Here is a 27,801-nt window from a genome sequence, read left to right as displayed (position 1 = left end):
AAGAGCCACGCAATTAATCAACCCCCCCCCCAACTAATTCATATTGGAGCAACAGCTGCGCACGAGAGTTCATTTTCATTCATTGACAGCAGCAGCAGCGCAATAAAAAAATCTGACATCCTTACAATACGGCACACAGACACATTTACACACTTGAACAAACACAAATGCTCCACATTGACTGCGAAAGTAAATAAATAAGTGACATTGAAAATAGAGCCAACGATAAATAATTTATATTTCTTTCAAACTAGCAGTATAAAAATAGTTGCTACACGTACCCTTTTTTTAAACTCTGCCATGCTTTTTGTTGAAATTACCCTTCAGGCAGTTTTTAGCGATAACCATTCATTTTGTCTCCTATAAATGTTTTTTTTTTTTACTTGTTCAGATACTTTGCTTTCCATATGATTTCAAACAAATGTACAACATGCTGTAGCAACTGGCCTTGACCTTTGGATGTTTCAGAATTGTATTTTAAGCAATGATTCAAATTCAGAAAAGACTCCAAAAGGTCCTGATGAGGAAAAGTGTGAGATGGTATGAGGTCTGTGTTTGTTGCCTACATGTGTCCAGAGACTATTAACACACAGAGATGATCACAGTCTTACACTGAACGGCATGTTTCCTCATGACAGTACACATGGCCACTGCAGGTTTTTTTGTCAGTCCCATATATCCACACATGCTCACCCTGTGAAAGATCACTTGAGCACTAAGTTCGCCTCCTTACCTTCACAAAAGCTATATTTACTCCAGTTTGAGTAATGTTTGCTGCCATCCAAATACTTTTTTTTTTAAGGAAACAATAAATTCTTGGCCTGTTATTAAATATTTATGTCCTCAGTACAAATATACAGGCTTGTGGCCGAGAGCCACAGACAGGTTTGCAGTCAAATGATATAACACAATGACCTTTAAAGGAAGGCAATGGTGTCTGTCTGTCTCTTAGCAGGATTACTCAAAAACTACTGAACTGTTTCCAAAGAAATGTTGTGCAGGGGTTGGGCCTGGCCTAAGGAAAATCTAATGACCCATTACATTTTGAAGCATATTCGATTAAGGATACAGGATCTCTTTTCTTTTCCCTTTAACACTGCATGATACGGCATTTTTAGTATGTGCTCTTTCCCATTGTGTTTGGTTTTGTAATGGAATGAGCTGACAATATCAAACATGCAGAATATTGTTAATTCTTTAAAGAAACATGACTAAGTTAGTTTTGACTCGTTCGCACTGGTGTTTTGACTGAAATGTTTGACGATAAGGTTGATTTACTATTGTGTTCCCTTTTTCTTGTATATTTTTCCATGAAGATCTGAAGACCAACATCAACATGCACAGTCAAACATATAAATATTAGTAAAGGGAGGCTAAAGTCCACACTATTCATGTTTAACACACATTGCTGATCCATACTCTGGTTGAATAATTATAGAAAAGATTAATTTCAGTTTAATGAACCGGTTTGGTGTCCGCTCTGAAACAGCACTGCCAGTGGTTACCTATAACACCGTTCTATATGACATTTCTTTGTAGACCAGGTGATGTGTTGGAGGGTGCAGCAGCGATATGGGTGCGAGCTGCCAGGTTTTTGCAATGCAGTGCAATCCAGGAGCAAACCAAGGGAGCAAAGGGGAGATGAGAGACAGAGTTCTGGTACAGCAGTGAGAGTATGGGAGGAGTGGATTAGCTGCATGCAGATTTACACAAGAGGCCTTAGAAAAATATCTGCCTGGAGAAAGAGAGAGAGAGAGCGAGAGAGAAACAGAGACACAGAAACAGAAAGTTAGACCATCAGTCAAGTCAGATACTTTTGAGAGAAACAGGGACAGAATAAGACCGCAGGAAAAAAAAGTGACAGCAGCTGGTGAGTCATACGAGCACCGCCAGAAGGAACGCATCTCAAGTCATTTTATTTCTGGTGTCTACACTGGGAGTTAGCCGTGTTTGGGAAGTGCACAGAGCACTCTGGGACCAAATTTAGATTTCTTAAAATGTAAAATTCAGCAGCACTGTGCAAAACTCATATTTGCACTGCAGAAAACTGTATGACGACTCTCGGAGGTTAAAATGTTCAATGAAACATTAATGTGACTTTGTTGTCCCATACAGATTATATTTATCCTAGATTTTAGCTACCCCAACCTGAAACAGAAACAAATATCCCTTCTTTCTGGGTATTTCTGTAAAAAAAATAAAAAAATAAATAAATAGTGTAAGTTCATCCTGGCTGCAGGCAGGATTACAGCCACAAACTCTCAGATCATCAGAGAGCATCAGACAGCCTCTAAGGTCGTAATAATGTTTCATAGGACACGGTCGGCTCCTGACTCAGTATATCCACCTTAACCTGTAAACGGAGCCCCCTTTTTAATTAGAATACTGATGACCATGAAATAATGAACACAAATAATACAAATATTCCTGTGTTCAGTTCTGCACATGATGTAGTGCTACCAAGGCCAAACTGCTGGGCCCGTTTCAACAATGCCAGCTATAAATGCCATGCATCCAAAAGATGATGTTGTCGTAGTTTGCATGTAAGCAGCGCTTTGGATGAACCATGAAAGAAGTGACAACTGCAAAATTGCAAGAGAGAAAAAGTCTAGTTTCGTAGCAGTTTTTTACAAAACAGTTTTTTCTCAGAACTATTGAGAGAAGCCAAACCCAGACAGCCTCTAGATTTAGTGCACTTGTTTGTGAGTTTCCTGTGAAATTGTCTTATTGAATAATTCCCAGTGTTGTGGCATATGTAGCTGATTAATCACAAACTTATTAGAGGGTGTTTCTCTGTGTCGATGCTTTCTTACCTGCTCAGGACTATTAGCTGGCTGAGGCGTCCAGCTGCAGGCTGTACAGTTTAGCTGGGTCCTGATTGTCACAGACGTCAGTTCTGGGCACAGAATTCACATTCAGACACATGCTACCCGACACACAAGGATAGCAGGTCGACCGCAGCAGCAGAATCAGCATCATCACCAGCAGCAGCAGCAGCGGTGGCAATGGCAGGAGCAGCAGTAGCAGTGGCAGCAACAAGGGGGCAGCGATGTAGCAGAAAGACACAGCAGTGTGGAAGGAAAGTCAGTGCATGTAGGGTGACAGTGCCCTACGCATGATATTTACATATAACTGACAATCATCAAAGTCTCAGTTCTATCCGTTAATCATGTCTGGCATTGACACTGAATTTACAGCCAACTGGTATTTACATCTTGGACCAAACCAATGCTTGGTTGATACACAGCTCTGGCCTCATTTTGACCAAATTGGACCCCTCTGTTCATGTTCTCAGCTTTGACATGCAACTCAGCTTTGAAATTCAACGAGCACCACCTAAGTTTCCCTGAGAAAAATAAGAATGTCTCTTCTGGCAGCCTGAGCCTCTGAGTGAGACATTTTGGAGGGTAAATGTTTTCAAAACCTGTTGACAGTCAGCAGGCCTCTGCTGGTGATAAAAAAATAAGGTGCATCTGCAGTGTTTCTGATTTAACAGCACTGTGGTGAGCAGGTGACAAGGGTATGATATCGGTGCTCCAAAAGACCTGACACTAAGCAAAAGGGGGCAAACGTAAATAATACGTTTGCATCACAGCGTATTGGATAAATATCAGTGGCTGCAGGACAGTCATTTGACCTGTGAATAAAGCAGATTGTACCCTTTCAGATTCCCCCCCTATGAAGACTGAAGAAGACTGAAGGTTGCTCTTGAAGGTTGCTTTGACCTGAACGGTTTGCTGGACTCAGCCATCTCACTTAATAAACACAGGGAGAGGCCAACAATTTCACAGAGAGGTACTCACATGCACTGTCATGCACACGCAACAACATGCACACGCAGCTGTACCAGGGACTATAATGAGAACAGAAAAGCTCGGATAATGCCACCACTTAACTATAGCTTCACGGAAAAATAGGCTGCTGCTATTATGTTTAAAATTTTGTGGGACAACCTTCAAAGAAAATAATAATTCAGGGCATTCAGCTGCAACACGTTGAAAATAAACCCTAAAGTGGCTCCTATAAAAATCCTACATATGGTGCACTATGGAGTTTTGAGCCTGACACCGATATAACAACATGAACGCCTGCATCAAGACAGCAACAACAAAAAAAAGCAGCAAGTGTTTTTGCGGGTTGCATAACTTGCACCATTCTTACCTGTTGTCATTGATGTCAGTGGTGTTTCCTGTGAACAGAGAGAGGCAGGCAGGTGCACAGTGAGGGGGGGTGGGGGTTGGTGGTGTGTGCATTCATGGATAGAAAAGTGGGTTTGCTACACACACACATACCTGTGGGCTTAAATTAAAAAGCCAAAAGCAAATGTTAATTCATCAAATTGGAACAAGCAGCTGCATAACATGTCTCGAAGTTGTCGCAGAGGAAAAATCCTTGTACACTAATTGCATTTACTGTGAAAACAACCAATATAATAATATAATATAATAAGATAATCACTGTCATACGAACATTTGCTACAGGACGTGAATATAGCATCATTTCACAACAGCTGTGCAGACAGAATTTGTTGCAAGAGGTTTCTTAGGAGGGAAATTTAAACATGGGTCTTTTGAAAATGTCTGAACAAGCAGAACACAGTTCCCCACTTCTAAGATGTACATTGTCTCATTTGTACAACTTCTACTATACCTAATAGAAAAAGTAACTCAAGTGCTAAAAGCTCCCTGCGTCCTTGCGAAACACAAAGCTCTGCTGTTCTGCTTATTGATCGGACTGTTATGACCATAGTGAGCAGAACAGCATTTGTGTAGAAAAATTGGTCCCTGTGATGGTTCTGCTTGCAGTGCCTGGCTCGTGGTTTGCAGAGCATTTTGTGGAGCCTGATAAGATTAATGGAATTGAATGAATTTAAGTGTTTTCTGTCAATCCTCAGAGGCAGTGTTCTCACTGAACTGTCATGGATTAACCTCACCTTATAAAGTGATACGGCGTATTGACAACCAGACACGTCAATAAGGCTGGATGGTTAATAAATCTGCTGCCAATGAAATCAACCTGTATGCATTTATTCACTGCTGTTCATGGAGACAAGGTCACTGAATTTGATCACTCAAGAAAAAAAAAAAAGTATATTATCAAACAAGAGATATGGGAATGTGCAGCAGCAGTTTTGTTCTTTCTCTAGGAGTCGCCACAGCGGATTATCTGCCTCCATCTTGTCCTATCCCTTGTGTCCTCTTCTGTTACACCTACTGTCTTCATGTCCTCCTTCACAACATCCATTAACCTTCTCTGTGGACATTTCCTCCTCCCTGCCAGCTACATCTTCAACATCCTTTGTCAAATATATCCCTCCTCTGTGACCAAACCATCTCAACCATGTCTCTCTCTTCTTTTCCAAACCGTTCAACCTCAGCTGTCCCTCAAATATGCTAATGTATAATCCTGTCTACCCTGGTTCCTCCTAATGTAAATCTCGGCATCCATCCAGCTCAGCCTCCTGTCTTTCAGACAGTGCCACTGACTCCAAGCCATACATCATAGCAGCTCTCAATACTGTCTTGCAGACCTTTTTCACTCTTGCTATCCGTCTGTCACACATCACCCCTGACACTCGTCTCCACCCACTCCACCCTGCCTGCAATCACTATAATAAATAAATAATAAAAACATTTTATATATATATATATATATATATATATATATATTCTGTATAGACTATAATCTACCTGCATATAGTATTCTCTATGCTCCTCTTGTTTCCTGGAATACATTTTGCAAAATAAATGACCATCTGTCCTTCTACATTAATCTCCTTAACCCCATACCTACCCAACAATAACCCCATACCTACCCAACAATATTGTTTCCTTTACCACTCTCTCTTCGCTGGGAACACTCGCTACCACTTCATCCATCTCACTCCAGAACTCGAATAAAAAGTAAAAGTGATGTCTGTCTTAACATTACAAATATCACTAGGAAATAGTTTATGTCAAACTGTCATTATTGAGGACGATTATGCTTTAAGCCAAAGCCCAGCTATCAGTATTCTCACCTAAAACATCCCTTTTGTTTACCTCAATATCTTCATGAATTGTATTTATGGGATCACTAAACAGGATTGATATCTGTGATATTTGATATGTAATAAAAGGCTGGTAATGTCACACAAAATTGATGCATTGGCTCTTGGACCGCATCTGACTTTTATTGATATTTCCTGGAGAATCAAAGAGATGTGGCGCTGTTACACGAGTCTACAACTGTCACCATTGGGTCAGAGGCTGAGTTGGGCACTTTGCCTGTCTGGTTCTCTATCTGTCTGGCTGAGTAATGACACTGCAAGCCTAATCTATCTTCCACCACAGTGAGCTACTGATGAGAACAGACACACACATACACACAAGACATGACGATGCACAAAAGCCCCGAGCTGCAGTATCCAAGAGAAATGAGCATTTTCTTGGTGGATATCTATACTTAATCGCCTGTGCACCACTAATCTAGGGACACTTTTTAATCCAAACCCTCTTCTTCATTCACTGGTGGTTCAGAATCACAGTCTGTGTCTCTACTACAAGCTTATTATTCAAAGATGAAAGCCAGAAGTAAAAAAGACAAATAAAAACAACAGCAGGCTGTTATCACGGCAGAAGGGCAATTACCGTGAACTCGTTTAACAACCAACAATATAAAAACATTCAAACATTATGGCTGGTGTGACGACCTGATGGAAATCACTGAAATAGCCATAAAAATATGTAAAAATCACTCCAGCTGATTGTAATCGTGATATTTCCCATTACTCAAACAGGCTTTATCTGCGCAGAGCTCACCATTTTCTGAATCAAGCATCTCTGCAGTGCTGTTGTCTGCTTGGCTCGCTGGTTCAGCTGGAAGTCTGCAAACAGCAACAAGCAAACAAACGCCGGGGTAAGTGTAGCTGCAGCTTTCACTTTCAAAAGCTTCACCTGTGTTTATTCAACAACATAAAATAGAAAGGAACAGTTGAAAACATTCATAATAAAGTCTAAACAGATTAATAGCACGATACTCGTGTATACACGTAAATAATAGGAGACTTGACTTCTTCACTAACAGGATATTAGAAATGCAGGATTTATTGCAAATGCCAGAGCAACAAGTGCTTATTCTTGACCTTGGAGATAAAAAAAATAATAAAACCAATCAAATCAAAATGCCAAAGGTCAAATGATTAAAAACATAGGGGGAAAAGGGACCTCACAAATGTTATTTTTCCAGTCAAGAAAGCTGTGATTGAAAGCAACAGAAAAGAAAGTCAGCATGTGTTAACCCATAGACCTCATGCGGCACAATCTGTGTCGCAGGCGAGCTCACGGTAATTTGCCAAAGGAATAATAAATCATACATCATTCATAATATTCAGGCTTTGTCAAAGTTATGATTCATTTTATATAAAATTTTTTGGAAGTGAAATAAAGTAGCAATAATTGTGCAGAAGTCACAAAATAGAGCGTTTTACTTTCCTTTGAACTGTGTATTTTCAAAATTCACAAATTCAATACGATTTTTAAAAAATGTGAGTACTTTTTGCTCAGGTGTGTTTAAATAGTTGGTGAAAATTCTAATTTTTTGATCAGATTGTCAAGGTTGTGCTGAAAAAAGGATCAAAGACACATTCTTATCCATCCATCACTTTATCCTGTCTATCTTAACATAGTAATTGTAAAAAGCAGCCAAAATGTGTTAAACTACTACATATACAGTACTGTACAAAGTGATCAAATGTGTGTAAATGTGTTCACTTACGTGTTGTTCTGAGCATTGCTGTCACGCAGCTCGTCGTTTTGCGAGACGAGCTGTTTGACAGGGATGTTCTGGTTGGAGTTGGCCTCAGGTAAGCGGCTCTCACTCTTTGGCACTGGAGGACTAACAGGAGCAGCTGCTTGTTGGTTGTTGCTGTTGTGGGAAACAGCGGCGGAGAAGGCAACGGGGTGATCGTTGTAGCCCCGGATGAAGAATGGATTGTTGGGGGAGCAGGATGGGTAGTGACCAGGACGCACCGGCTTGGCTGTAAGTGGTAATAGACGATTGATTTATCGATTGGCTCATATATCCAGAAAAGACAAGAACATGTCCGTGTAATGCTTCACACTATGACGGCACAACATTTTTAATGCACCGGCGACGCTGAGAGTCTATTTATATACAGCACGGCATCATAATCCTGAAATGAAAATCTCAAAATCTTCTCTAATCGATAGTTAATTTTCTCGAAACAGTACACGCCTCTCATTTAGCTGAACGACTACATTGCTTTTCTAATCAACTGTATTTCCCTCAAACCAGCTTCTTTATCGTGTGAATCACTACATGCAAAAACATTCCAGCTGAGAAATTTAACAGAAAACGAATGCATTAGTTTACTTCCATTTCTATCCGTTTTCAAACATAAAGCTGTGGTTCCACAGTGGTGGTGGTGTGTCTGGCAGATTTCATTGCTGCGTAAGAAACAAGGCGGGAACATAGAGCTCGATCAGAGAGCCGCTCGCTGATGCAGGTGTATGAAATGAATCTCAAGAGCAGTGAAGGAAGGCAAATCCAACTACGGATGTTGCCTACGGGGAATCACAACACAGATATGAAAAGGAATGGTTGCTTCACACCAGGGGATGGATTTTTCAAGGCCAAACAGTTAAGAACTGTGGCGCAGAGAGGATTCACATTTATTCACATCTTAAAAATTACAGAGCACATTTATATCAACACATCAGCGATCACATGTACTACTGCAGTGAGGATTAGGAGTTGAAGATTAGAGATGGAGATGAACTGGTTACAAATTCTACTCATTTGTTTGACAGCTTTTTGTCAGTGTTGTCCTGCACAGTCTACGTTAAAACTATGGTTTATTATCCATAACAAATGTACTTTTATAAATAAAATGAATGTCTATTTACATTTAAGCCACTGCTAAATGAGTTCACGTAAACAGCTCCACATGACTATGCATTACCCACTATAGTAGTGTTTTATACTTGAAAAGAGCAAGAGAATGGATTTTACAGCTAAAGGATAAATGCTTATTGGTAAATTGGATGTGGAGGAGTGAAGAATGGTGTGTAATTACATGACATATTTAATGAGAATGTGGCACCAGTGTTGTGGTGACTACTCAGAATTCCTCTGGGGCACTGGAGCTTTAACATGATTTTGTTTTGAAAAAATGTTGCAGACATGATGTGTGTGATATTATTGCGTACCGAATAGCACAGATTGTAGGAAAGCAGTGCATGTCATAAACAGCTTTGCGATAACAAGAGAAGCTCAGGGTGACATCCACAGAAAACATATTAATGGATGAAATGGCTCATTGCCTACCTATAGAGGACGCCTATCATCATTTCATCTGATTACATATCTTCTACTGAGATGACTCGTTTAATCTGTGAATGCGGTGTACGCATTACCAATCTGTGCAGCATGGGGCCGGCGGAAGGGATTGTAGGTCCTCATCACGTTTTTGATTCGCTCCACCTCCTGCTGGTAGTGGCAGCGGTCCTTCATGGCTCCCTCTTTTGCCTCCTTCAGTGCACCCTCCAGGGCCTTAACTCGCTCAGCTGTAGACCGAAGACGTTTCTCCAGTTTTGGAAGCTCACAGCGAAGGTCTGCATTGTCACGTACCAGCTGTGACACACACACACACACACACACACACACACAGAAGAACACATTGACTGTATTTCAGAGGATCGTCTGTGTAATATTTGAAAGCTTGATTTGAACCATAAGGGACGACCATTTTGTCACACAATTTATGAAACGTCCAGGACAAAAACTAATTCTGCAATATGAAATATCAAGCCGATGGAAAAAGATTAACTTAAATAAAATCAAAATAAATGTGCAGATTTATAGAAACTAGAAACATCAAGTTTCTAGTTTTATGTGGAAATGGCAAACATAAAAATCTGAGAACTTAAATAAGCTTAAATAAGTTTTGTTAGCCTTATGCCTTTACATTGAGACTGTGCTGATTTATGACCTCATCTTTCATCTTCCATCCCCACAGAACCAGCGTGTGGTGGACGGGAGTCTCCCAGCAACCACTTACAGGATTGTTTTTTTTTTTTTGCCTGACAAACTGCTGCATTGCAGCTCTCACCAATTTTTCAGCTCAAGTAAATGTGTCTGGCTGCAGAACTTTTAGCACATTAACACTTAACCCGACTACTCTAGTGCATTTAGTAATATTAAAAAAAGGATGTGGAGAGTATATTCATGTCTAATCTTTTCAGGCACATGATTGCTTTAGAGATTGAGTGTTTGTCAGTTACAGAGGGAGTAAATACCCTGAGTGCTTGTGCACATCTGCATGAGGATGAATTCATTTGTGTTCATCAAATCCGAGTCGCAGTTTTATGAGTTGTGGCTGCAGTTCCCTGAAGCCAGCACCTTCTTCTTGGTTTATCACCTCTCAGTGCTTTGTATTCAATTCAATTAGACTTTCATGTGAAGTTATTTGAGTGAAATCACTCTTGGTGTAAATATTACTTATGCCAAATGGAGTGCACTGACAAACAACATGTTCTCTTTTAGTTTGACTCAGTCTTTGTCTCTTCCCTTTATTGCAAAATTGAGAACATACATTATTAATTATGTTTACCATGCAGACCAGTGTGTCATATGTAACCTGGGCAGAACGCAGATGTTCTTCTGTGCTTGGAGGTAAAGTAAAAAGTTGATGCTTCAAAGGAAAACAGAAAATGCCAACTGTGTGATCTAAAAACATTAAATGTACCTTTTTGTTTTATTGTCATTGTAGTAAATACATGTAAAATGTAGTCAGTTTTCTCCACGTAATGGATGCAGACACATTCCTGTTTACTTCACAAGTCTTTGATTCAGCTCATTTTGTGTTTGTGCGTTCGTGCAGAAACACCTTTCTGTTATGTTTTTGTAGTGTCTTGTGAGACGGTTATGCAGGCTGGTCATATTACTTACTTCCTTACATATTCTGTTGACCATTTGTCCTAATTTTAAAAAGGTGCTGGACAGGAAAATGTTATTCCTGTCTACATCACTAATTTACAGTCTTGTATCTGCAGCTGGTTACCTGTTTGTGGACCTTTGTAAGCTGGTCCAGGTTGTTTTCAAGGAAGGAAATTTTCTGTTTCTGGGTGATGTATCCTCCAGTATGATCGGGCTCCATCCCTGCACTCTGTAAACAGAAGAGACCATTTATGGCTAAAATTAAGTACAGTAGTTAAAAGTCATTTGCAAACGAGATCGAGACACACGCTCCTGTGGTTATATGTGGAGGACTGATGCCGTTGGGTGTTTTTAACAACCTGGTTGACGTGTGCTTACTTTTCTAACTCGAGATGTGAGGTCTTGCACAAAAAGCTTGCGGAGGTTGTGCAGGGTGTGGAGCTCTCGAGCCTACAGTATGAAGAGAGAGAGAGAGTAAGTGGTGCAATTAAAGTAGTTATGGATTATTTAGTGGATCAGTGGCCTCTGAGGGAGACAAGTGAATCGTGACAGCAAATAATGACTTACAACCGTCTCCTCCAGCCCTTTGAGGTCCTGCTTCGACTGTTCATGCCGCTCATTAAGAAATCTAAAAATATCAACGAGAAGATTGATAGGAAATTTTAAAATGGACTCCTCTCGTCCTATCCTTTTCAGAATAACTCATAAACAAAGAACAAACACAATGTGAACCAGTGATGCCCAGCTGTCATCCGATACAATATGCAGCAAAGGTCAGTGCAGAAAAAGGCCTATTAACAGCCAGCTGCTAACCTGGTTTCAAAAATGGAGATGCAAACACTGAGGAAGATGGCAAGAGTAAGACGCATAAACAGGGTTAAAAGAGCCTCCAACTAAATTTAGCTTCAGTCTGTATGACGACATGAGATGCATACTGTAAATAGAGTCAGAGCAGCAGAGTGAGAAGAAAATAAATAGACTAAGAGAAGGCAAATGACAGAGAGATATGATGGGAATCAGAAGGGGCAGCTTGCCCCGAGGCCTCCATATGGGGGAGTGTTTGAAAGATGGCCAGCACAGTAAAACAGGGACTCACGTCAGTTCCTCCAGCTGGCGGCTCTTGTGATGTTCTTGGCTCCTGAGACACTCAAAGTCAACGTGCAGTTGCTCCAGCTCGAGCTGTTGCTGCTGGTTACAGCTAAAAAAAAGTGAAAGCAAATTCAGTCAATGATTAATTGTATGAGAAACGTATGCCAAAGCATATGGTACGAACGCATCCTGATTTTCAAAATACAGGGTCTTTGATTTTTCTATGAATGCTTTCCCCCTAAATTGTCACTCTACTCTAAGGCTGGGTATCGAACTTTACTGTAATACCTTTGTTCAATGAATGAGGGTATGTTGAGAAAATCACAAGTGCCGTGACAAGTTTAATGAAACACTTTGATAGTGCACGAAAAATAAATGTGAGAGCAGAAATTTGATCCGTGTTTGGCTGCGAGAAGGGCAAGTAAAATGAAATAATTTAAAATAAATAGATAAATTCACGGATCTCATAAAATTGTATAGTTCAGGATTGGTATCAAGGTCCAGAAATCAATATCTATAGCGTGTACTCTATTCTCATTCCAGTTGTCTACTATACTACACCACCCTTACATTTTCAGACTTCGCAGAACGAGCAGAGCAGCCCCACATATCTATTCATGCAGAGACTCCAGGCCAGCAACTAAATCTACTTCAGCCCTTCAAGACAGATCTGTCCTGCTGTCTTCTTCTCCCAGTTTATGAAAGCCGAATGGAAATTCTGATTTGAGTCCACAGACAGACAGTGGGTAGGCCGTTTGCCTCTGGGAACATGTTTGTTCCTAAGTATAGTTCAAAAGGTTTTTCCACATTTTGCTGTATTGATCACTCTGCTTTTAAATACCTCTGTGTATTATATGTATGCATGCATATCCCTGTAGGGATCCATGCCAAGAAAGTTTGGAGAACGAACTGTGCATCTGAGGAAGCGAGAATTACAATGAAGCACTAACTCGTTTAACTCGTCAATGATCTTCTGCTTCTCAATGATCTCGTCTCGCAGGTGGCCGAGCTGTTTGCTGTGCATTTCACGGTGCGATTCCATCTGCTGCTCCAGAACTCTCTGAGGTACAACCAACAAGAGTGGGCGAGAGACATATAATGAGCAAAGACAAAGAGAGAGAGAGAGTACTCCCATGAAGTAACAATAGGATAACAAGAGAGGAGAAGATTACACACACACAAGTGTGGACACACAAGGCCTTACGGGCATTCAACACACACACTGTACACACCACAGATTGTTCCTGACACTGTCAATATGAATGAAGTGAGACATGGCTAATAGAACGTCAGCACAGAACTTCAGAAATACACCCACCCACACACACAAACACACATTCAGATAATGACAACAAAAAATACTGACAGATGCATAGAAGCGTGTTTAGTGTCACATATTTACATTTAAAAACAACAACGTAGCCACAAGAGGTACCAACAAGACAAAGGTGGAACTGATCCTGGGTACGATAGTAGATGTCTAGGGACAGAAAACAATAACCCCAAGACATTAATATGCCCCAGTAGATTTTCGGAAATATGCCATTTGCAACTCGATTCAATTAGATAAGATTTTTTTTGTGAATTGAAATGTAACATCTTGTTTGTTTGTTCAACTGGAGCATCAAAATAACAATTTTCCCAATTTTCTTTCAGCTGAGAGTTCATTTCAAGTCCATTTCACTCTGGTTGACTGAGCAAACTTCTTATTGCCTCCTTCGCCCACACATGAGTGAGATACATTTAGATTTTGCAGAGGCTTTTTTTCAGGGGGAACAAATGAATCGAATTATAACAATAAAAAAATGACTCTTTTCATTAAGGACCTTTCTATTCACTATTTTAATAATGACTGTAGATAGGGGACAAAGGATTTTTGGGCCACTGGCTGCAATTTATCATAACATAATGAGAATGAATTGCATTGATCTTCTTATCTTACTGTGGGGAAAATTAAAAAACTATGTTTCCTAAAGTGTCTAAACTGTTCTCCAAATGGATTTTTCAGTTACTTGCAGCTACAGTAGTTGCTATGCAGAAGAACTACATAGTCCACTGATGCACCAGTCACCATTGACATTTGACACAATCCCACATCAAAAACACATGCACCTGCCACTGAGGTTTGATTTAGGTCACTACACTACGTTCCTCTCACTATAGTCATCGTACCTTTATATCACAGTAATCCTGGACCGACTTTTCACTCTCCCCCCTGGTCATCCGTGACACACTCTCTGAAACACACACACACACACACACGTTGGAGAGATTAATGATCAAAGAAATCATGACAGAAAGAGGAAAGAAGGAGGAAGGAAGGAAAAAGGCAGACAAGAGAGTAAGACTGACTTTGTCAGCACAGCAGTGCTGGAGATTGATGTTCACAGCGAGGTCAGCGTGGTCCCATGTCATGCCTTGGGTGTAATAATAATAACGACAGCTACTGTATCATGCTGATCTGTTGTGCACTCACTGCTCTTCTTGTTGTCTGGTGATGAAATTACGAGCACTGTACCTCACGGGAGGCTGTGTCGTTAACGTGACCTGCAGCTCTTTGTATTCATCCTCTGAAACGACTGCAGTCGCACTAAAATGTATGTATCTGCCCTTAAATCCACTGGATATTGAATGCAATTCTGTGAGAATCTGCGAGTGGGAAGAATGACTCACATATAGCCTCTGGCCTGATTTGCCTTTGCTTTTGGCCTGGATTGTGTCAGTGTCATGGGAGTAGCTGAACCTCAGCTCAAATTTCAAATGAACCATTTATCTATTCGTGCTGGTGCTGTTTAAAGTTCGGGAGTCTGAACTCATCATCAGTATCGGTACCCCCTTTCTTCTTCTTTGTCTCAACAGGACAGAAAAGCCTAAAGGCAAAGACTGAAACTCTGTGCTGAAGCCAATAAACACATTTTAAGCCGAGCGGCGAGTCCCCGCTGTACATCCTGGGCTTGTTAAGGCTGAGGTTCAGTGACAGATTGGTCATGTTTTTACATTTTACTTTGTTCAGCCACAGTTAAGTTTGACTGTGTCTAAATTAACCTTAAAGCTGACTTTGGCATGTTGAGTCAGCGGATCTGCCAACATTTACAGTGAAGGTCAGTGTAAATATTGTCCTTCACTGTGCAGTGAGTAAGAAATGACAAAGTCCCACAGCTAATTACTCATAATTCAAGTATCTGTTAGTACAATGCCATCTTAAACAACTCAAAACTACAATATACTGTATTTAAAGTGATCTTCGGCTATTAGTTAGTTTACGATAGAGATGTTTTTTCCCCTTTTCTGTTCATGTTGACAGTCTACAGATCTCTTCCCTGTTGCTCCTTATTTTGGTACATATATATTATATGGCGAACATTTCCTTTTATTACGGTAAGTACAGTACTTATATATATTTTATTTGCTCTGAGGTGACCATGTTTCAACAGTACTGATCTGAATTTCACCCAAAAGCTGGACTGATCTTACTGTTGTGGCTGTGATGGCTGTGCATTTCAACACTTAAGTGTTTCAAATTCAGCGTAAGATGCTGTTTGACTTTTTTTTAGTCTTTGTCGTGCTCTATATTAAACTACTGAAATAGCTCAGAAACTTTAAAATGACTTTTCAGAAAACATCAGTTATATTCATTGTGCCCAACAGATGAATTCTGAAAATCTTCTACGGCGTTTCTTTTTGTGCCACGGGCAGACTTTTGCTTTTGAGTAAAATTCCAGACACTTATGTTTCCCTGATGATGCAGTAAATGCTGCTGACTTTTGTTATTCTAAACCCGTTGTTTACATTGGATAGACTGGTAAAAGTAAAAAATGATCAGACATTCATGTTCCCTAGAGGAGTATTTGTAATATCTTCCACCATCAAGTCAGTTAAAACTGAACACTTATTTATGTTTTGGTGCTTAACTGGAGAAAGACTCTACTTTTCTTCAGTTTGTTTGTTTGTTTTTTTCCAATAATTGTATGTCACCTTGTGCTTGGACTTTGGCCAACTCCTCACTCAGAGAGTCGTAGCTGTCCTCCAGCTGTCTCTTCTTCGTCTCCACGTTCTGCATGTACTCAGTCAGAGAGCGGATCCTGGCCCTGTGCTGAAAGTTGAAGCGCACGGTTTAGAATGTGGAATGTGTAATGATGAGCAATGGACCACTACCTAGGACAGCACTTTCTATTTTCGATTCATTAGGGGATTTAATTAAAATGCCAAAGCTAGTAAAACGTCTAACAAAACACACAGTGCTTCAGGCTTTAGGACAGGCTGCACAAGCAGACTTACTTCATTTCTACAAATGTCATATTACTTGAATTGATGAAGAGGATTGTGCATAAAACGCCACTCAGTTTGGCACGGGCAAGTTTCAGTGTCTTTTGTCTTAATTTTTCCATGACAGATAAAACACATTTTTTATCTCCAACCTGTGAAATGAGGAGGTGACATGAGGACAGCTCTCTCCCCGTCTCCTCCATCTTGCGGTGACACTCCATCTGCAGGTTCTCCAGGTGGCGGCAGCGCTTCACCATGGACTTCACCTCCGACTTTATCTTACTGATGTAGAGGCGAGCCACAGTGAACTCCTCCTCGATCGCACCGGTAATCTCCATGGGCTGGAGATGAATGAGGAGGAGACGAGAGACATTTCAAGACAGGGAGAGACGTTTGGCTAAGATGAAGTGGGGGAGGATGTAAAGACAGCCGGGGAGTTAAAGAGGCGGGGAGACGTTTTATAAGCCCTTGTTGGCATTCTGTACAAACATTGATTAAGTGAGCAACATTTTGCTGTGATGTGATATAGACTCCTTGAATAAAACATACGGATCAAAATCATTCGAGCATTTCAGATGACAGCACATATGCCTGTATACAGTCCTCAGACGTGGTATACATACAGAATAGAATGGCTCTTCAGATGCTGTATGACAAGCTCAAGTGTTATAAAGCTTTATTGTTGCTTTGGATCATGCAGATGCACAATTCTATTTATGCCATATATAAATATGGCACAGTGTGAATGTTTGAACCCTATGCTCCTCTGCATGAATTCCTCTCTTTTCTTTGGTCACACTTTAGGTCTAAACTAAGTGTTTCGAATTCTGCTAATTCTCAGAACATTTACTGAAAAAGAAGCACTTTCTGTGATGTACACTCATAGTCAGTTATGGGTTATACTGTCATTAAACCCTCATTTTGACAGGAATAATTAGATTTTTACACTGGAAAAAGCAGGCTACTCTGATTTCATTATGTGTGTGACATCTGATTTAGATAAGTTCAGGGTTTCACTGAGTTCTGTTATTTTTGTTTGAACTACATCATTCAAATATTTTAGTGTTTTTCCCTTGTTTTGACACTTGACACGGAGTGAAATCAAAGGTTTAAGAGAAGAGATTTAAAATACAGAAGCATACTTTTATCTTCAAAGATAACCAAAGTACAAACATATTGTTTCAATGTTTTATTGTTCTTTGATTGTTCCCTTTACTAAGCGAAGACTGCCTCTAAAAACCCCAACCCTGTGACACTCACCAGCTTGATATCCTTGTTTCCAACGATGGTGCTGAAGTCACTCAAGTCCCTCATGAGCCCGTTGAGAATCTCAGTGATGCGTTTCCTCTGGTGGCTGCTCACTTCTTGGATACGGGACAGCTCTGCCTCCAATGCCATCAGGTGACTCTATGGGGTGAAGGGCAAGAACAGAAGGTGACAGTTGAGGTTGTGCAAGATGAGGGGGGGAAAGAAAATAAGTGAAAAACCGAGAGGAGAGTTAAAGCCACGAGGTAATAATAAAAGGAGGGGAAAATTGTGTGGGGAGGATTGAAATAAAAGGGGACTGAGAGTCCTTTGACCTGAGAGCAGACACAGCTGCTGGACACATTTTAACCCTGGATCACATGTTCATCCAAGTAATGGCTGCTAAATTACAAATCAATAAAACACTGAGCCAGGGGTTGATGGCGTTGGCACTGGATGAAAGAATCTGGGAGGGTGAATGATGGCTTTACTCGATCCTCCTCCATTTTGTACAGCAGGCAGCTCCTAAGCAACACAGTCACCCTGTTCATTTATGAACACAATGTGACAAATTGGATTTAATTGCGGCAGTACTATGGCTCTTATCTCAGAAACACATTCTTCATTCGTTTTTCTACATTGTCAACATGTTGTTTACCTCGATAATCACATATATTATGGGTTATCCACTGTGCCAGAATATGGTACTTGTGAAAAAACCTAAAATTTTTCATGAGAAATATAAAATACAGCCTTCAAAATCAACCTAGTGTATTTTGTTTTTATTACAAAGTCTACAGTAACATTATTGGTATTCATTGAGAGATACAATGCTGACCTTGTTTGGGAGGTTTGGTGTGATTGTGTGTGTGCACGCTATCAAAAAGTGTTCATTTTAGATATGAAATGTTAAAGTGTAATCTTTTCTCGTGTTCTTGTGTTTACGAACGGACGCTGCTACAGTACAGTAACTACAGGTTTGAAGATATTTACTCTTGTTGACGCTTGTTTATTTACCTTTACCAAGGGGATCATCCGTTATCACACAATTAATGTACTTTTAATGCCCTGTGCATTTCACATTAATTGCCCCATGGATCATATCAACTGAAAGCACCGTTAACCACCTCATAAATACACTAGAGTTTACCTCGGTGTTTTCAACTCTTTCATTAACATCAAACTCCCCGTGATCGTTTTCCAGGTCACGTCCCACGTCACAACATTTACAGAGAACTTAAATGGTAAATGGCAAATAATTAATTGATATTTATTTGTGTGTGAATAAACAAAAGGTGAGGAGCTGAAAGGTTAATGGAACATGTTTAGTTTGGTGGATGGAAGATTAATAAAGTCATATTGTGCAGGTTGGTTAGTGATGACTGGAGGTAGTCATGACAATAGAATGGGGTCTAAGTAGACCGATGGAGGAAGGAAGGTGCACGGAGAAGCCGGTGAATGGTGAGATGGTGAAAACTGTGATGAATCTACTACACCGTTACAATATTTTTCTAGGTCATTGCTGCACCATTTCAGCTGCTGATATGGAAAAAAAGGTAATGCTCATTATGGAATCCACTCTCTGCAAGACACAGAGAGCAGAAGAGTTTGGGGAGGGAGAGGGTGGGGGCAGGATTTTTCACCCGCTGCATGATGTCTTGTGTTAAGCTTCACACCCTGTCAGACTGCCAGGGGGCATCCCGGAGAAGAACGTGTCGGTGAGCGGTCAGATCAAAACAGGTTGTAGAGGAGACGTCCTAAGTGATAAGATTGTTATGACTGCGGTTAAAGAGGCTTCACTTTTGTTTAGCTGACTAAAACATGAACTCAGGCCTCATACTGTGAGATGTGTTCATCAATATCCAGACAGAGAAAGACAAAGGGGGATGAGAGGACACAGTGGCAGAAAGCAAAGCATGCATGAAATATTAATTATGTTTTAAGAAGAAGGTGAATAATGGCCCTCTCTGTCCACTGAGCCATAGTAACTTTATTAAGGACTGACCGACTCTAGCACTCGTCTGTGTTTTAGATTTATCTCTGTCTGAGTTGTTCTCCTCTCCTTATTCTCATATTTTATTTGAAGCGAAAACGGGCGGCTCAAAAAGCAGACTGTAATACTTGCAGTATTATAATACCCATTTACATCACAGTGAAAATCGATGATAATGAAATGATCAAAATGAACACCACATTTATTTTTATATTGTTCTAAAATATTAACAAAATATTAATAACGTTTTTGTCTGAGAATCAGACTTTGAAAACCACCACTCTATAACATTAAAATATTCATGACTTTGTAAGCCACAGAGTTACAAAAAAAGATATTTATGTATTAATTATTAACTAGTACTAGGATATGTGTCTGTGACAGACTTTGGAATGACCTTGTTTGACATTTGGAAGAATTTATTTCAACTAACTGTATATTTTGGCGTCTTTGCTTGTTTTACTCCCAGTCTTTGTCTGGTTTCCTACCTCTGTGATTGTCTTTCACCTCTACCCAATCATTGTTGCATCCCTTGTGTATTTAGTCTCAGTGCTCCTTACTGCATTTTGCTGGCTGGTTTTTTGTTTGGGATTATCTGCCAACCAGACATTAAACCTACCTCCACTGTAAATCTACCACGACAAAACTCACTTTAGAAACTAGAAACACCTTCAGACCATCACTCAATAAACAATTCAAAGCGTAACTCTTAACCGTTTGCCAGAAACCTTGTTTCATAAAAGCTGAACATTACTTTCACAGGCTTTGGTGATGAACTATGCCAGATATAATTGCAATGTTATCCTTGAAGCAGTGAATTTATCCTTCGAACAAAAAAGGTATTCAGTAGAAATGGTAGTATGGACTTCTGAGAGTTGACCTTAATCCTGAAAAATCAGGCCTGCAGGCTCTCCACGGCTGCAGCTGTCAACATCTTGCATTTGCTTGTGGTTGTTGTGCACAACATGTCACTCATTGTCTACCGCTTTATCCTCCACATGAGAAAAACCCAGCTGACATAGGGGTGACAGGCAGGGTACACACACTGGTGTTAACGTAGGTTCAGGTAAGGGTAGGTTCATCATTTCCTAATAATCTGTATCTGGTAAGTGACTGGTGGCCATTATCAGAATTTTCTTTCATCTTTTCTTCCTTACAACTTTCTTCATTTACAAAATATCTCCCTAATTACAGCGTGAAGCACTAGCTCTAGTCACTTTATCCCCCTTTGTGTGTAGATACATACTACAGTGGTTGACAAAGCTAATCATTTCCACTATTTTCACTCCATTAAATTTCACTCTTTTTTTCTCCATCTCTCCCAGTATTTTGCACTGTGGCGTGAGATGGAAAACAACACGCCTCTTAAAAAAGCCCCAACCAACCATTTTCTTTGCAAGCTCCTCAGCCAGGAGCTTGTTCTGGATGCTTTTCTCCTCAACCTCCAGGCTCTTCTGGTCATAGTTGACAGCCAACTCCTCCAGGGCCTGCAGGACCTCCTTCACCTCTGCCTTTGCAGATTCATTTTCTGTCTGCAGCCTGCCGAGTTCTGACTGCACCTTCTCACTGTCACCCCTGGATGATGCAAGAAGCTGTGGGGCACAGAGATAAACCAACTAAATATACATGCTAAATAAATATTTTGGTGAGAAAATGCAAAAGTCAACAAGAGAGGAATGCTTCTTTATGAAATTTCATTATTATTCACCCAAATATGTTTTATCTGATTCATTTGGTAATAAAAGATAAGCATGCGTACACACACTGCTATGCGGCAAAGGTGTTATTTAATAGATAAAAGATATTTCATCATGAAATATTTCTCAGCACTGAGAGGTGGCATCATTTCGTCACCATGGTACTGGATTGGATCTGCAGTGCTGCAGCCCTCTGTGGGTCATTTCACAGAATAGATGTCATTAAGATGCTGCTCCACACGGGGTGCTTACATGTCTACATTGTAGTAAACAGCTTCTGTTTGGCCAGATATGTGTAAATTCATGTCACTGCGCACAAACTAAGGCTCTAAAGTGACCATAGAGTTGGCTCAACCAAAAGCTTGGCGAGACACTACATAGAAATACTTGTTTTAGGTTATTTAACCCACTGGTTTGCTCACTGTTATGTGATTATATGCTGCAAGTACTTTATAAGGCATCCTGGATAAACCTTTTTAATGAAGATGTGATAGAGAAATATTATTTTCTGTTATAAAGTCACTCTATTCACAAAGATATTTTCATAATGCATATCCTTTGAGGACCTGCATGGAGGTTGCAAAATGAACAAAAGAGTATATAATTAAATCAAAAAATGCAAAAGATTAATCTAAGAAGAGGAGATAAAACAACAACAACAGAACAATACCTTTTTAACACAAAACACCAACAGGATCAGGGACCAGAACGCAGGGGAAACAACAGAAACATCAAGAAGAACTAAACAAAATTAACTGACAAAGACACTGGGGAGGTAGGGCTATTCAAACACTGCTGAAACTAATAAGACACAGGTGAATCAGATTAGGGCAGGGCAGCCAATCAAGAGGGAAAACTGGACATGAAGTACAACTACACAAGGTACACACACCAGGAAGAAGTACAAAATAAAACAGGAAACATGGAAAACAGAAAACGCACAACAAACTAAAAAGATTATCTTTCTGCAATATAGTTAATACATTTCTGCATACAATATGGCTCTCCGGTCAGGTACTGTCTCTCATCTGAAAGGACCTTTTTCTCTCATGTACAGTGTCTATAAAAAAAACATTTTTTTAAAAAACTTCGTAAGAGATACTTTCACGGCCACGTTTGCAGATGTGCAGCAAACTGTGGGCCATTTAACCAAACTGATGTAAGAATGTAAAATCAAGGTCTTTTACCTCCTCCTGGTTGAGCATCTGCTCCTTCAGCTTCTCCACCATCTGGCTCTGGTAGTTGATCTCACCATCCTTTAGTGGTAAAGAGTCGAGAGAGTACAAATACACATATATATTAGGGCCGCAATGATTATTCCATTAATTAAATTACTAAATGAATCATTAACTATTTTGATAATCGATTAATCAAGTGGTTTTTTTTCAATAATTGAGATCAGAGTCTCTGATTTGTCAGATTCTTAAATGTGAATATTCTGTGGTTTCTTTGCTCTATGTAAAAAAGAAATCATCAAAATAATTTTCTGACATTTACTGACCAGACAAGTACTGAATCAATCTAGAAAATAATCGACAGATTAATTAATTGTGAAAATAATACTTTGGACAAGTCATTTTATATAGTTTGGTTCCAGTGTGAAATGTAAGCTACATTTCAGCTTGCATTAAAATGGACAAATGCAACATGATTACAATCTAACTATGAATAAAAACAGTACATGTGACAAACACACATACACATTATTGCAGAACAAGCCTTTCTATCTTCAACCAGATTATTATTACCAGAAGAAATTCAACATGTTATGTTCTGTGTATGAATGCACATTGATATGTTGCATGCAATACACTGTAGAATACCCTGCATCAGGTAGAGTAGTGCTAGTGTAGTACAGTGGAGAAAATGGCTTAGATGTTACTAAAAAATATATCTTATGTATACTGTAAAGGACAGAAAAACCTGCCACAAATTGCACATTACTGCACCATAGAGCACATCATACTGTATATGTGCACAGATATTTGTTAACTTAATTAATTCCCCCAATGAAACCTATTCCTTGGTGTTAGTCACTATTGGATGTAATGTTCTGCATTCATTATCATGAATATTTTAGTCAAATTTTGGACGACATACTTAAGTATGGCTATTTTGTCAAATTTTGAACAACATACTATAATATGGCTATTTTGTCAAATTTTGGATGACATACTTAAGTATGGCTATTTTGTCAAATTTTGGACGACATACTAAAGTATGGCTATTTTGTCTAATTTTGGACAACATACTAAACTATGACTTTTCCAAGTGATTTTGGACGGCATACTATACTATGACTTTTTTGTCAAATTTTGGACGACATACTATACTATGACTTTTTTATCAAATTTTGGACGACATACTATACTATGAGTTTTTTGTCAAATTTTGGACGACATACTAAAGTATGGCTATTTTGTCTAATTTTGGACAACATACTATATCATGACTTTTTTGACCGATTTTGGACATTATACTATACCATGACTTTTTTGTAAAAATGAGGTCGATATACTATACCATGGCTTTTCTGAGTGATTTTGGACGACATACTATAGTATGACTTTTTTGACCTATGCATTCCAGTGAGAACTCTCGGTTCTCACTAGAATGCCTTGCAGCAGCAGGCACTAAAAATGCTGTACAACTACACATTGTATCGCATGTTACTTTTTTGTCACCAAATCAGACTTTGAAAAGACTGATATTATATTAGAATGTTTAGATTTCCGCTCTTGGTTAGAAACATGACATTAGAAACATGACATTAGTGCTGCTGCCCATGTCTGGCATAGATGTATAATAACTAGTTGTTGTATAATACAATATCACAATACAAAGACAGAAGTTATATTCTCAGACTAGCAGCATAGAACTGCAAAGTGACTTGATTTAGATTGAATCCAAACCCATATGCTAAATTATATGATAAATAGTTAATATAAATCCTCAATAAAATTTGCATTTTTACATTCAATGTATTAATTTTTTCCCAGGTTTCCTGAAGCATTTGACATATCGGGCCTAAAAATCACAACCATGTGGCCAAATCAAGGTAGGATATCTTACATAATCAGCACATTCCAATATGATGTTTTTGTAAAACACATTTCAAGGTGTGTATGTGTGCTTTTATGTGTATCAGGACCTCCCCCTCCACTGGGTCCATCAAACCCGGCCTACCCTCCTGGGTACAACCCTGCATATCCTACTTATCCTGCATTTTATCCTCAACCCCAGCATTTTATCCTCAACCTTCGAATCCAGCGTACCCACCTGGCTACTACCCAGCAGCGATGAGCCCAGCTCTGGTTCCACATGCACCTCCAGCTGTGAGGCCTTATCGAGCTCCACATCCTTATCCTATGGCTCCAGGTGGATATCCAGTTGTCCCCCCTGCAGGTGTTCACCCATGTGGATACCCACACTCACGTCACTATGGTCCGTATCAGCACTATCCAAAGTATGATCACCACAAAGGTCACCACAAAGGTTACTATCATGGAGTGATAAATCCCATGTCTGGAGCATTTAACTGGAGGATTGACAGAAATGGTAATGGGAGTGGCTTCACACAATGCTAACAAAAAGATGAGGAAGAAGATGAAGAAAAGTAGAGAGCTAAAAAATGGGACATTGAAAGTCCTCAGTTTCCACAGCAGGTGGAGGCGCTTTGTCAAACAAGATCTAGTTTCTCTCTGCTCCCATAGCACAACTCCTCAGTCGTTGTGCTATTTAGCTTCAGAGAGTTTTGATCACGACATGTGCATATTTTAAAAAGAGACATTCCTTCACGATCACAGATGTTATTTGCTTTCCATAATTCCAGTTTGAAAAATGTACAATTGAATTCTAACAGTCATAAGCTCAGGGTAAATTAAAATCTTAAATTGGATTTACGGTTGCCACTATTAACGTACGTATCCTTTAACAGTGGGCGTGGCTTTGGGGCATGTTCCCCATCCTCTCCCTGCACTGACGTGAATGCGGAAGACAAACACGGGCGTAGCTCATGTCGTAGTTGTCGTAAGTTCACTCCGCTGGAGCTCCATGGTACATTGTGAGGTAAGCAGTGGCAACTGCGAATAAACCTGTTTTTCTTCATGTCTGTCACACAGTTAACCGCAATAAGCAGTTAAACGGTGACATGTTAGAACATTGCATGAAGTCACGTAGCGCAGCAGAGCACAGTTTAGACAACGATGCTTTCCATTTAAAATGGCCAGTCATTCACAATTATGTATCAAGTAAATATTATTGTTGAAAACAACTAAATAATCCCAGAAACAAGTAGGGTTTCTTTTCCAAGCTTTACTGTGTGTTAGTTGTTGAAGACCACTTTTATAACACAGCTCATAACCTGTAGTTAGTCAGTACACCTGCACTAGGGTAGAAGATTTGGAGTTAATTATTAATCATATTTTTACTTTTACGTTTTTCCATGTTATTGTAAAGCATGTTGTAGCTGTGATGATAGATATGGTCATGTACATTAAAATACAATATAGCACCATAATAAGTGGAAATAAGTTACTATTTTGTTGTTGTTGTTGTTGTTGTCTTTTAATAAAAGTATACATAGCAAAACAAAATATAAAAATAAATCCTGCATTGAAATGTACATAAAACACAAAGAATTCAATTCAAATTCACACAGAAGTAGAACAATAATATTATTTAAAAGATTGAAAAACCGAAGACAGTCGGAGAGACCAGGAAAAAAAAATTGTGAGATTCCTTCATAAAGATAAAAAGAAAATATAGCAGACTTCAGTGGTTAATCGGTGGTTGGACTGTGACATCACAAAGTCCAGAGAAAAGTTACAGCGTTTATGACATGATTTATGAACAGAAATATGTGCATTTTTCCATGGATTGAGCTTTTTAAAACGTTCACAGTATGAAGGCCTACTTTATGAGCAAGCAAGATCCACATTTCGATGGGACCTAGAAGACGTTGCTTTCTACATGTTTTATAAATGTACAAAATATTATAATTACATCTAATTTCTTACTGTTTTCCAAGGTTTCCTAAATTTTGACTCGTCTCATCAGTACATAACCATGTGGCCAAATCAAGGTAGTATATCTCACATGTGTAGCATTCATAATTAAAATATTTTCTGATTGGTTTACCTGTGTTATGGTGTGTGTGTTTGTGCTTTTATATGGCAGGGCCTCCCCCTCCGGTAGGCCCACCAAACCCTGCCTACCCTCCAGGCTACAACCCTGCATTTCCTGCTGGACCTTCTCCAGGACTCTTTCCCCAGCCTACAAATCCAGCATACCCACCTGGCCAATACCCAGCTGGTATGAACCCAGCTGTGGTACCAAATGCGCCTCCAGGTGCAATGCCTTATGGGGCCCCAGGGTCTCATTATCCTACTGCTCCAGGTGGATTTCCAGTGGTCCCTCCTCCAGGTGTTCACCCAGGTCCATATCCTCACTCTCCAAAAGGGGGACACCACAAAGGTCATCATCATGGGGGCATGAATCCCATGGCTGCTGCGTTAGGTGGAGGATTGGCGGGAATGGGAATGGGGGTGGTCGGACACAAAGCCCAAAAAAAGATGAAGAAGAAGATGAAAAAAGCCCACAAGCACGGGCACCACAAACACGGCAAGGTGAGAATGGGTTCAAGAGATGAAACTTGAACCTGCCCTTCAGCCTCAGGCCTCTAACATCATTTCACCACTTTGTACAGAACTTAGGGTTAGGGTTCATCGAGTCAAAAGCAGTTTTGAGTCGATGAATGTGTGTAAAATGTGAATGTGACTCACAGCGTTGATTCAAGTGGTCGTCAAGCTCTGCAAGCACGTATGAGCAACACAGGGACACAGAAAACAAATCAAAGGTCAATGTACTTCCAGGTCATTTTTGCCTCAAACCAGAAACACAGGTTTAGTGTCGGTGAGAGACCGACACACTTTGAAGAGTGAGGATCCAATTTGCATCTTCCTGGAAGTGTTTGCTGCAGCAGTTCTCAATCTTGCCATCACCTCACCACGCGTGAGAACTCCTGATGTATCACACAGCGTATAAGAGTTTTGCGGTTTCTCGCAAAAGTATGATGATTGATGTCTCTTCTGGGACTCTGTAGTTTAATGCTGCTAAAATAATCTATATTTTTTCCCCCTCTTTCTCTACAGTCGTCCAGCAGCAGCAGCAGCAGCAGCAGCGACTAAGACCCCGCTTTCACAGAAGTGCTGCTTTACACTAACGGTGGACTTACTGTTAACCATGAATACCCAAAGGTCTTTCATTTCATTAACAATGTATCTGGGAAAACACAGTATTACCATTTATTTACTTACAGCTAATTATAACACTAGAAATCTGTAAATTGTGAGCTTGTCCTCTGCATTTCTGTATTGACATTCTACGGTCATTTAGTTCAAATGTTAAATCTATGTGGTTATATAAAATACATCAACTACTATGCAATTGTAGTGTAACATGAAGAGTGGCACATGGTTCTGCCCCTGACCTGCATTAAAGCTGATTTCATCACGTGCTGATTACTGGAATTATGGAGTTTGCAGACTGTTTTGCACATGCTCTTAACTCATT

General features: G+C 39.8%; 2 protein-coding genes across 2 annotated transcripts; one reads left to right on the top strand and one right to left on the bottom strand.

Moving 5' to 3' along the window:
- Positions 1–795: 795 nt before the first annotated feature.
- Positions 796–24,587, bottom strand: LOC122767963 (kinesin heavy chain-like). The gene is made up of 18 exons (XM_044023540.1): positions 24,519–24,587; positions 22,416–22,484; positions 20,917–21,123; positions 17,554–17,700; positions 16,446–16,634; positions 16,003–16,120; positions 14,200–14,264; positions 12,978–13,087; positions 12,035–12,136; positions 11,506–11,566; positions 11,317–11,388; positions 11,063–11,167; positions 9,417–9,633; positions 7,756–8,017; positions 6,801–6,865; positions 4,162–4,189; positions 2,814–2,896; positions 796–1,735 (listed from the first exon to the last, which is right to left on the bottom strand). Exons 1-17 carry the CDS (start codon positions 24,585–24,587, stop codon positions 2,827–2,829), a joined length of 1,956 nt encoding a protein of 651 aa, XP_043879475.1. The 3' UTR covers positions 796–1,735; positions 2,814–2,826.
- A 619-nt stretch (positions 24,588–25,206) lies between these two features.
- Positions 25,207–27,758, top strand: LOC122767568 (proline-rich protein 13-like). The gene is made up of 4 exons (XM_044022904.1): positions 25,207–25,296; positions 26,258–26,311; positions 26,407–26,855; positions 27,381–27,758. The coding sequence occupies exons 2-4, from the start codon at positions 26,296–26,298 to the stop codon at positions 27,414–27,416; spliced, it is 501 nt and encodes a 166-aa protein (XP_043878839.1). The 5' UTR covers positions 25,207–25,296; positions 26,258–26,295; the 3' UTR covers positions 27,417–27,758.
- The last annotated feature ends 43 nt before the right edge of the window (positions 27,759–27,801 follow it).

The sequence above is a fragment of the Solea senegalensis genome, linkage group LG4 (genome assembly GCF_019176455.1).
Source record: "Solea senegalensis isolate Sse05_10M linkage group LG4, IFAPA_SoseM_1, whole genome shotgun sequence".
Classification (NCBI taxonomy): domain Eukaryota; kingdom Metazoa; phylum Chordata; class Actinopteri; order Pleuronectiformes; family Soleidae; genus Solea; species Solea senegalensis.
This window is presented reverse-complemented; position numbering and strand designations above follow the sequence as displayed.

Coding starts and splice junctions, on each gene's coding strand:
- LOC122767963 (XM_044023540.1), bottom strand. CDS start 24,587: ATGTGGAGCTCGATAAGGCCTCACAGCTGGAGGTGCATGTGGAACCAG. Junction 22,485..24,518: donor GCTGGGCTCATCGCTGCTGG/GTAGTAGCCAGG, acceptor TTACCACTAAAG/GATGGTGAGATCAACTACCA. Junction 16,121..16,445: donor GTCACCTCCTCATTTCACAG/GTTGGAGATAAA, acceptor TTCAACTTTCAG/CACAGGGCCAGGATCCGCTC.
- LOC122767568 (XM_044022904.1), top strand. Junction 26,856..27,380: donor GGCACCACAAACACGGCAAG/GTGAGAATGGGT, acceptor CTTTCTCTACAG/TCGTCCAGCAGCAGCAGCAG.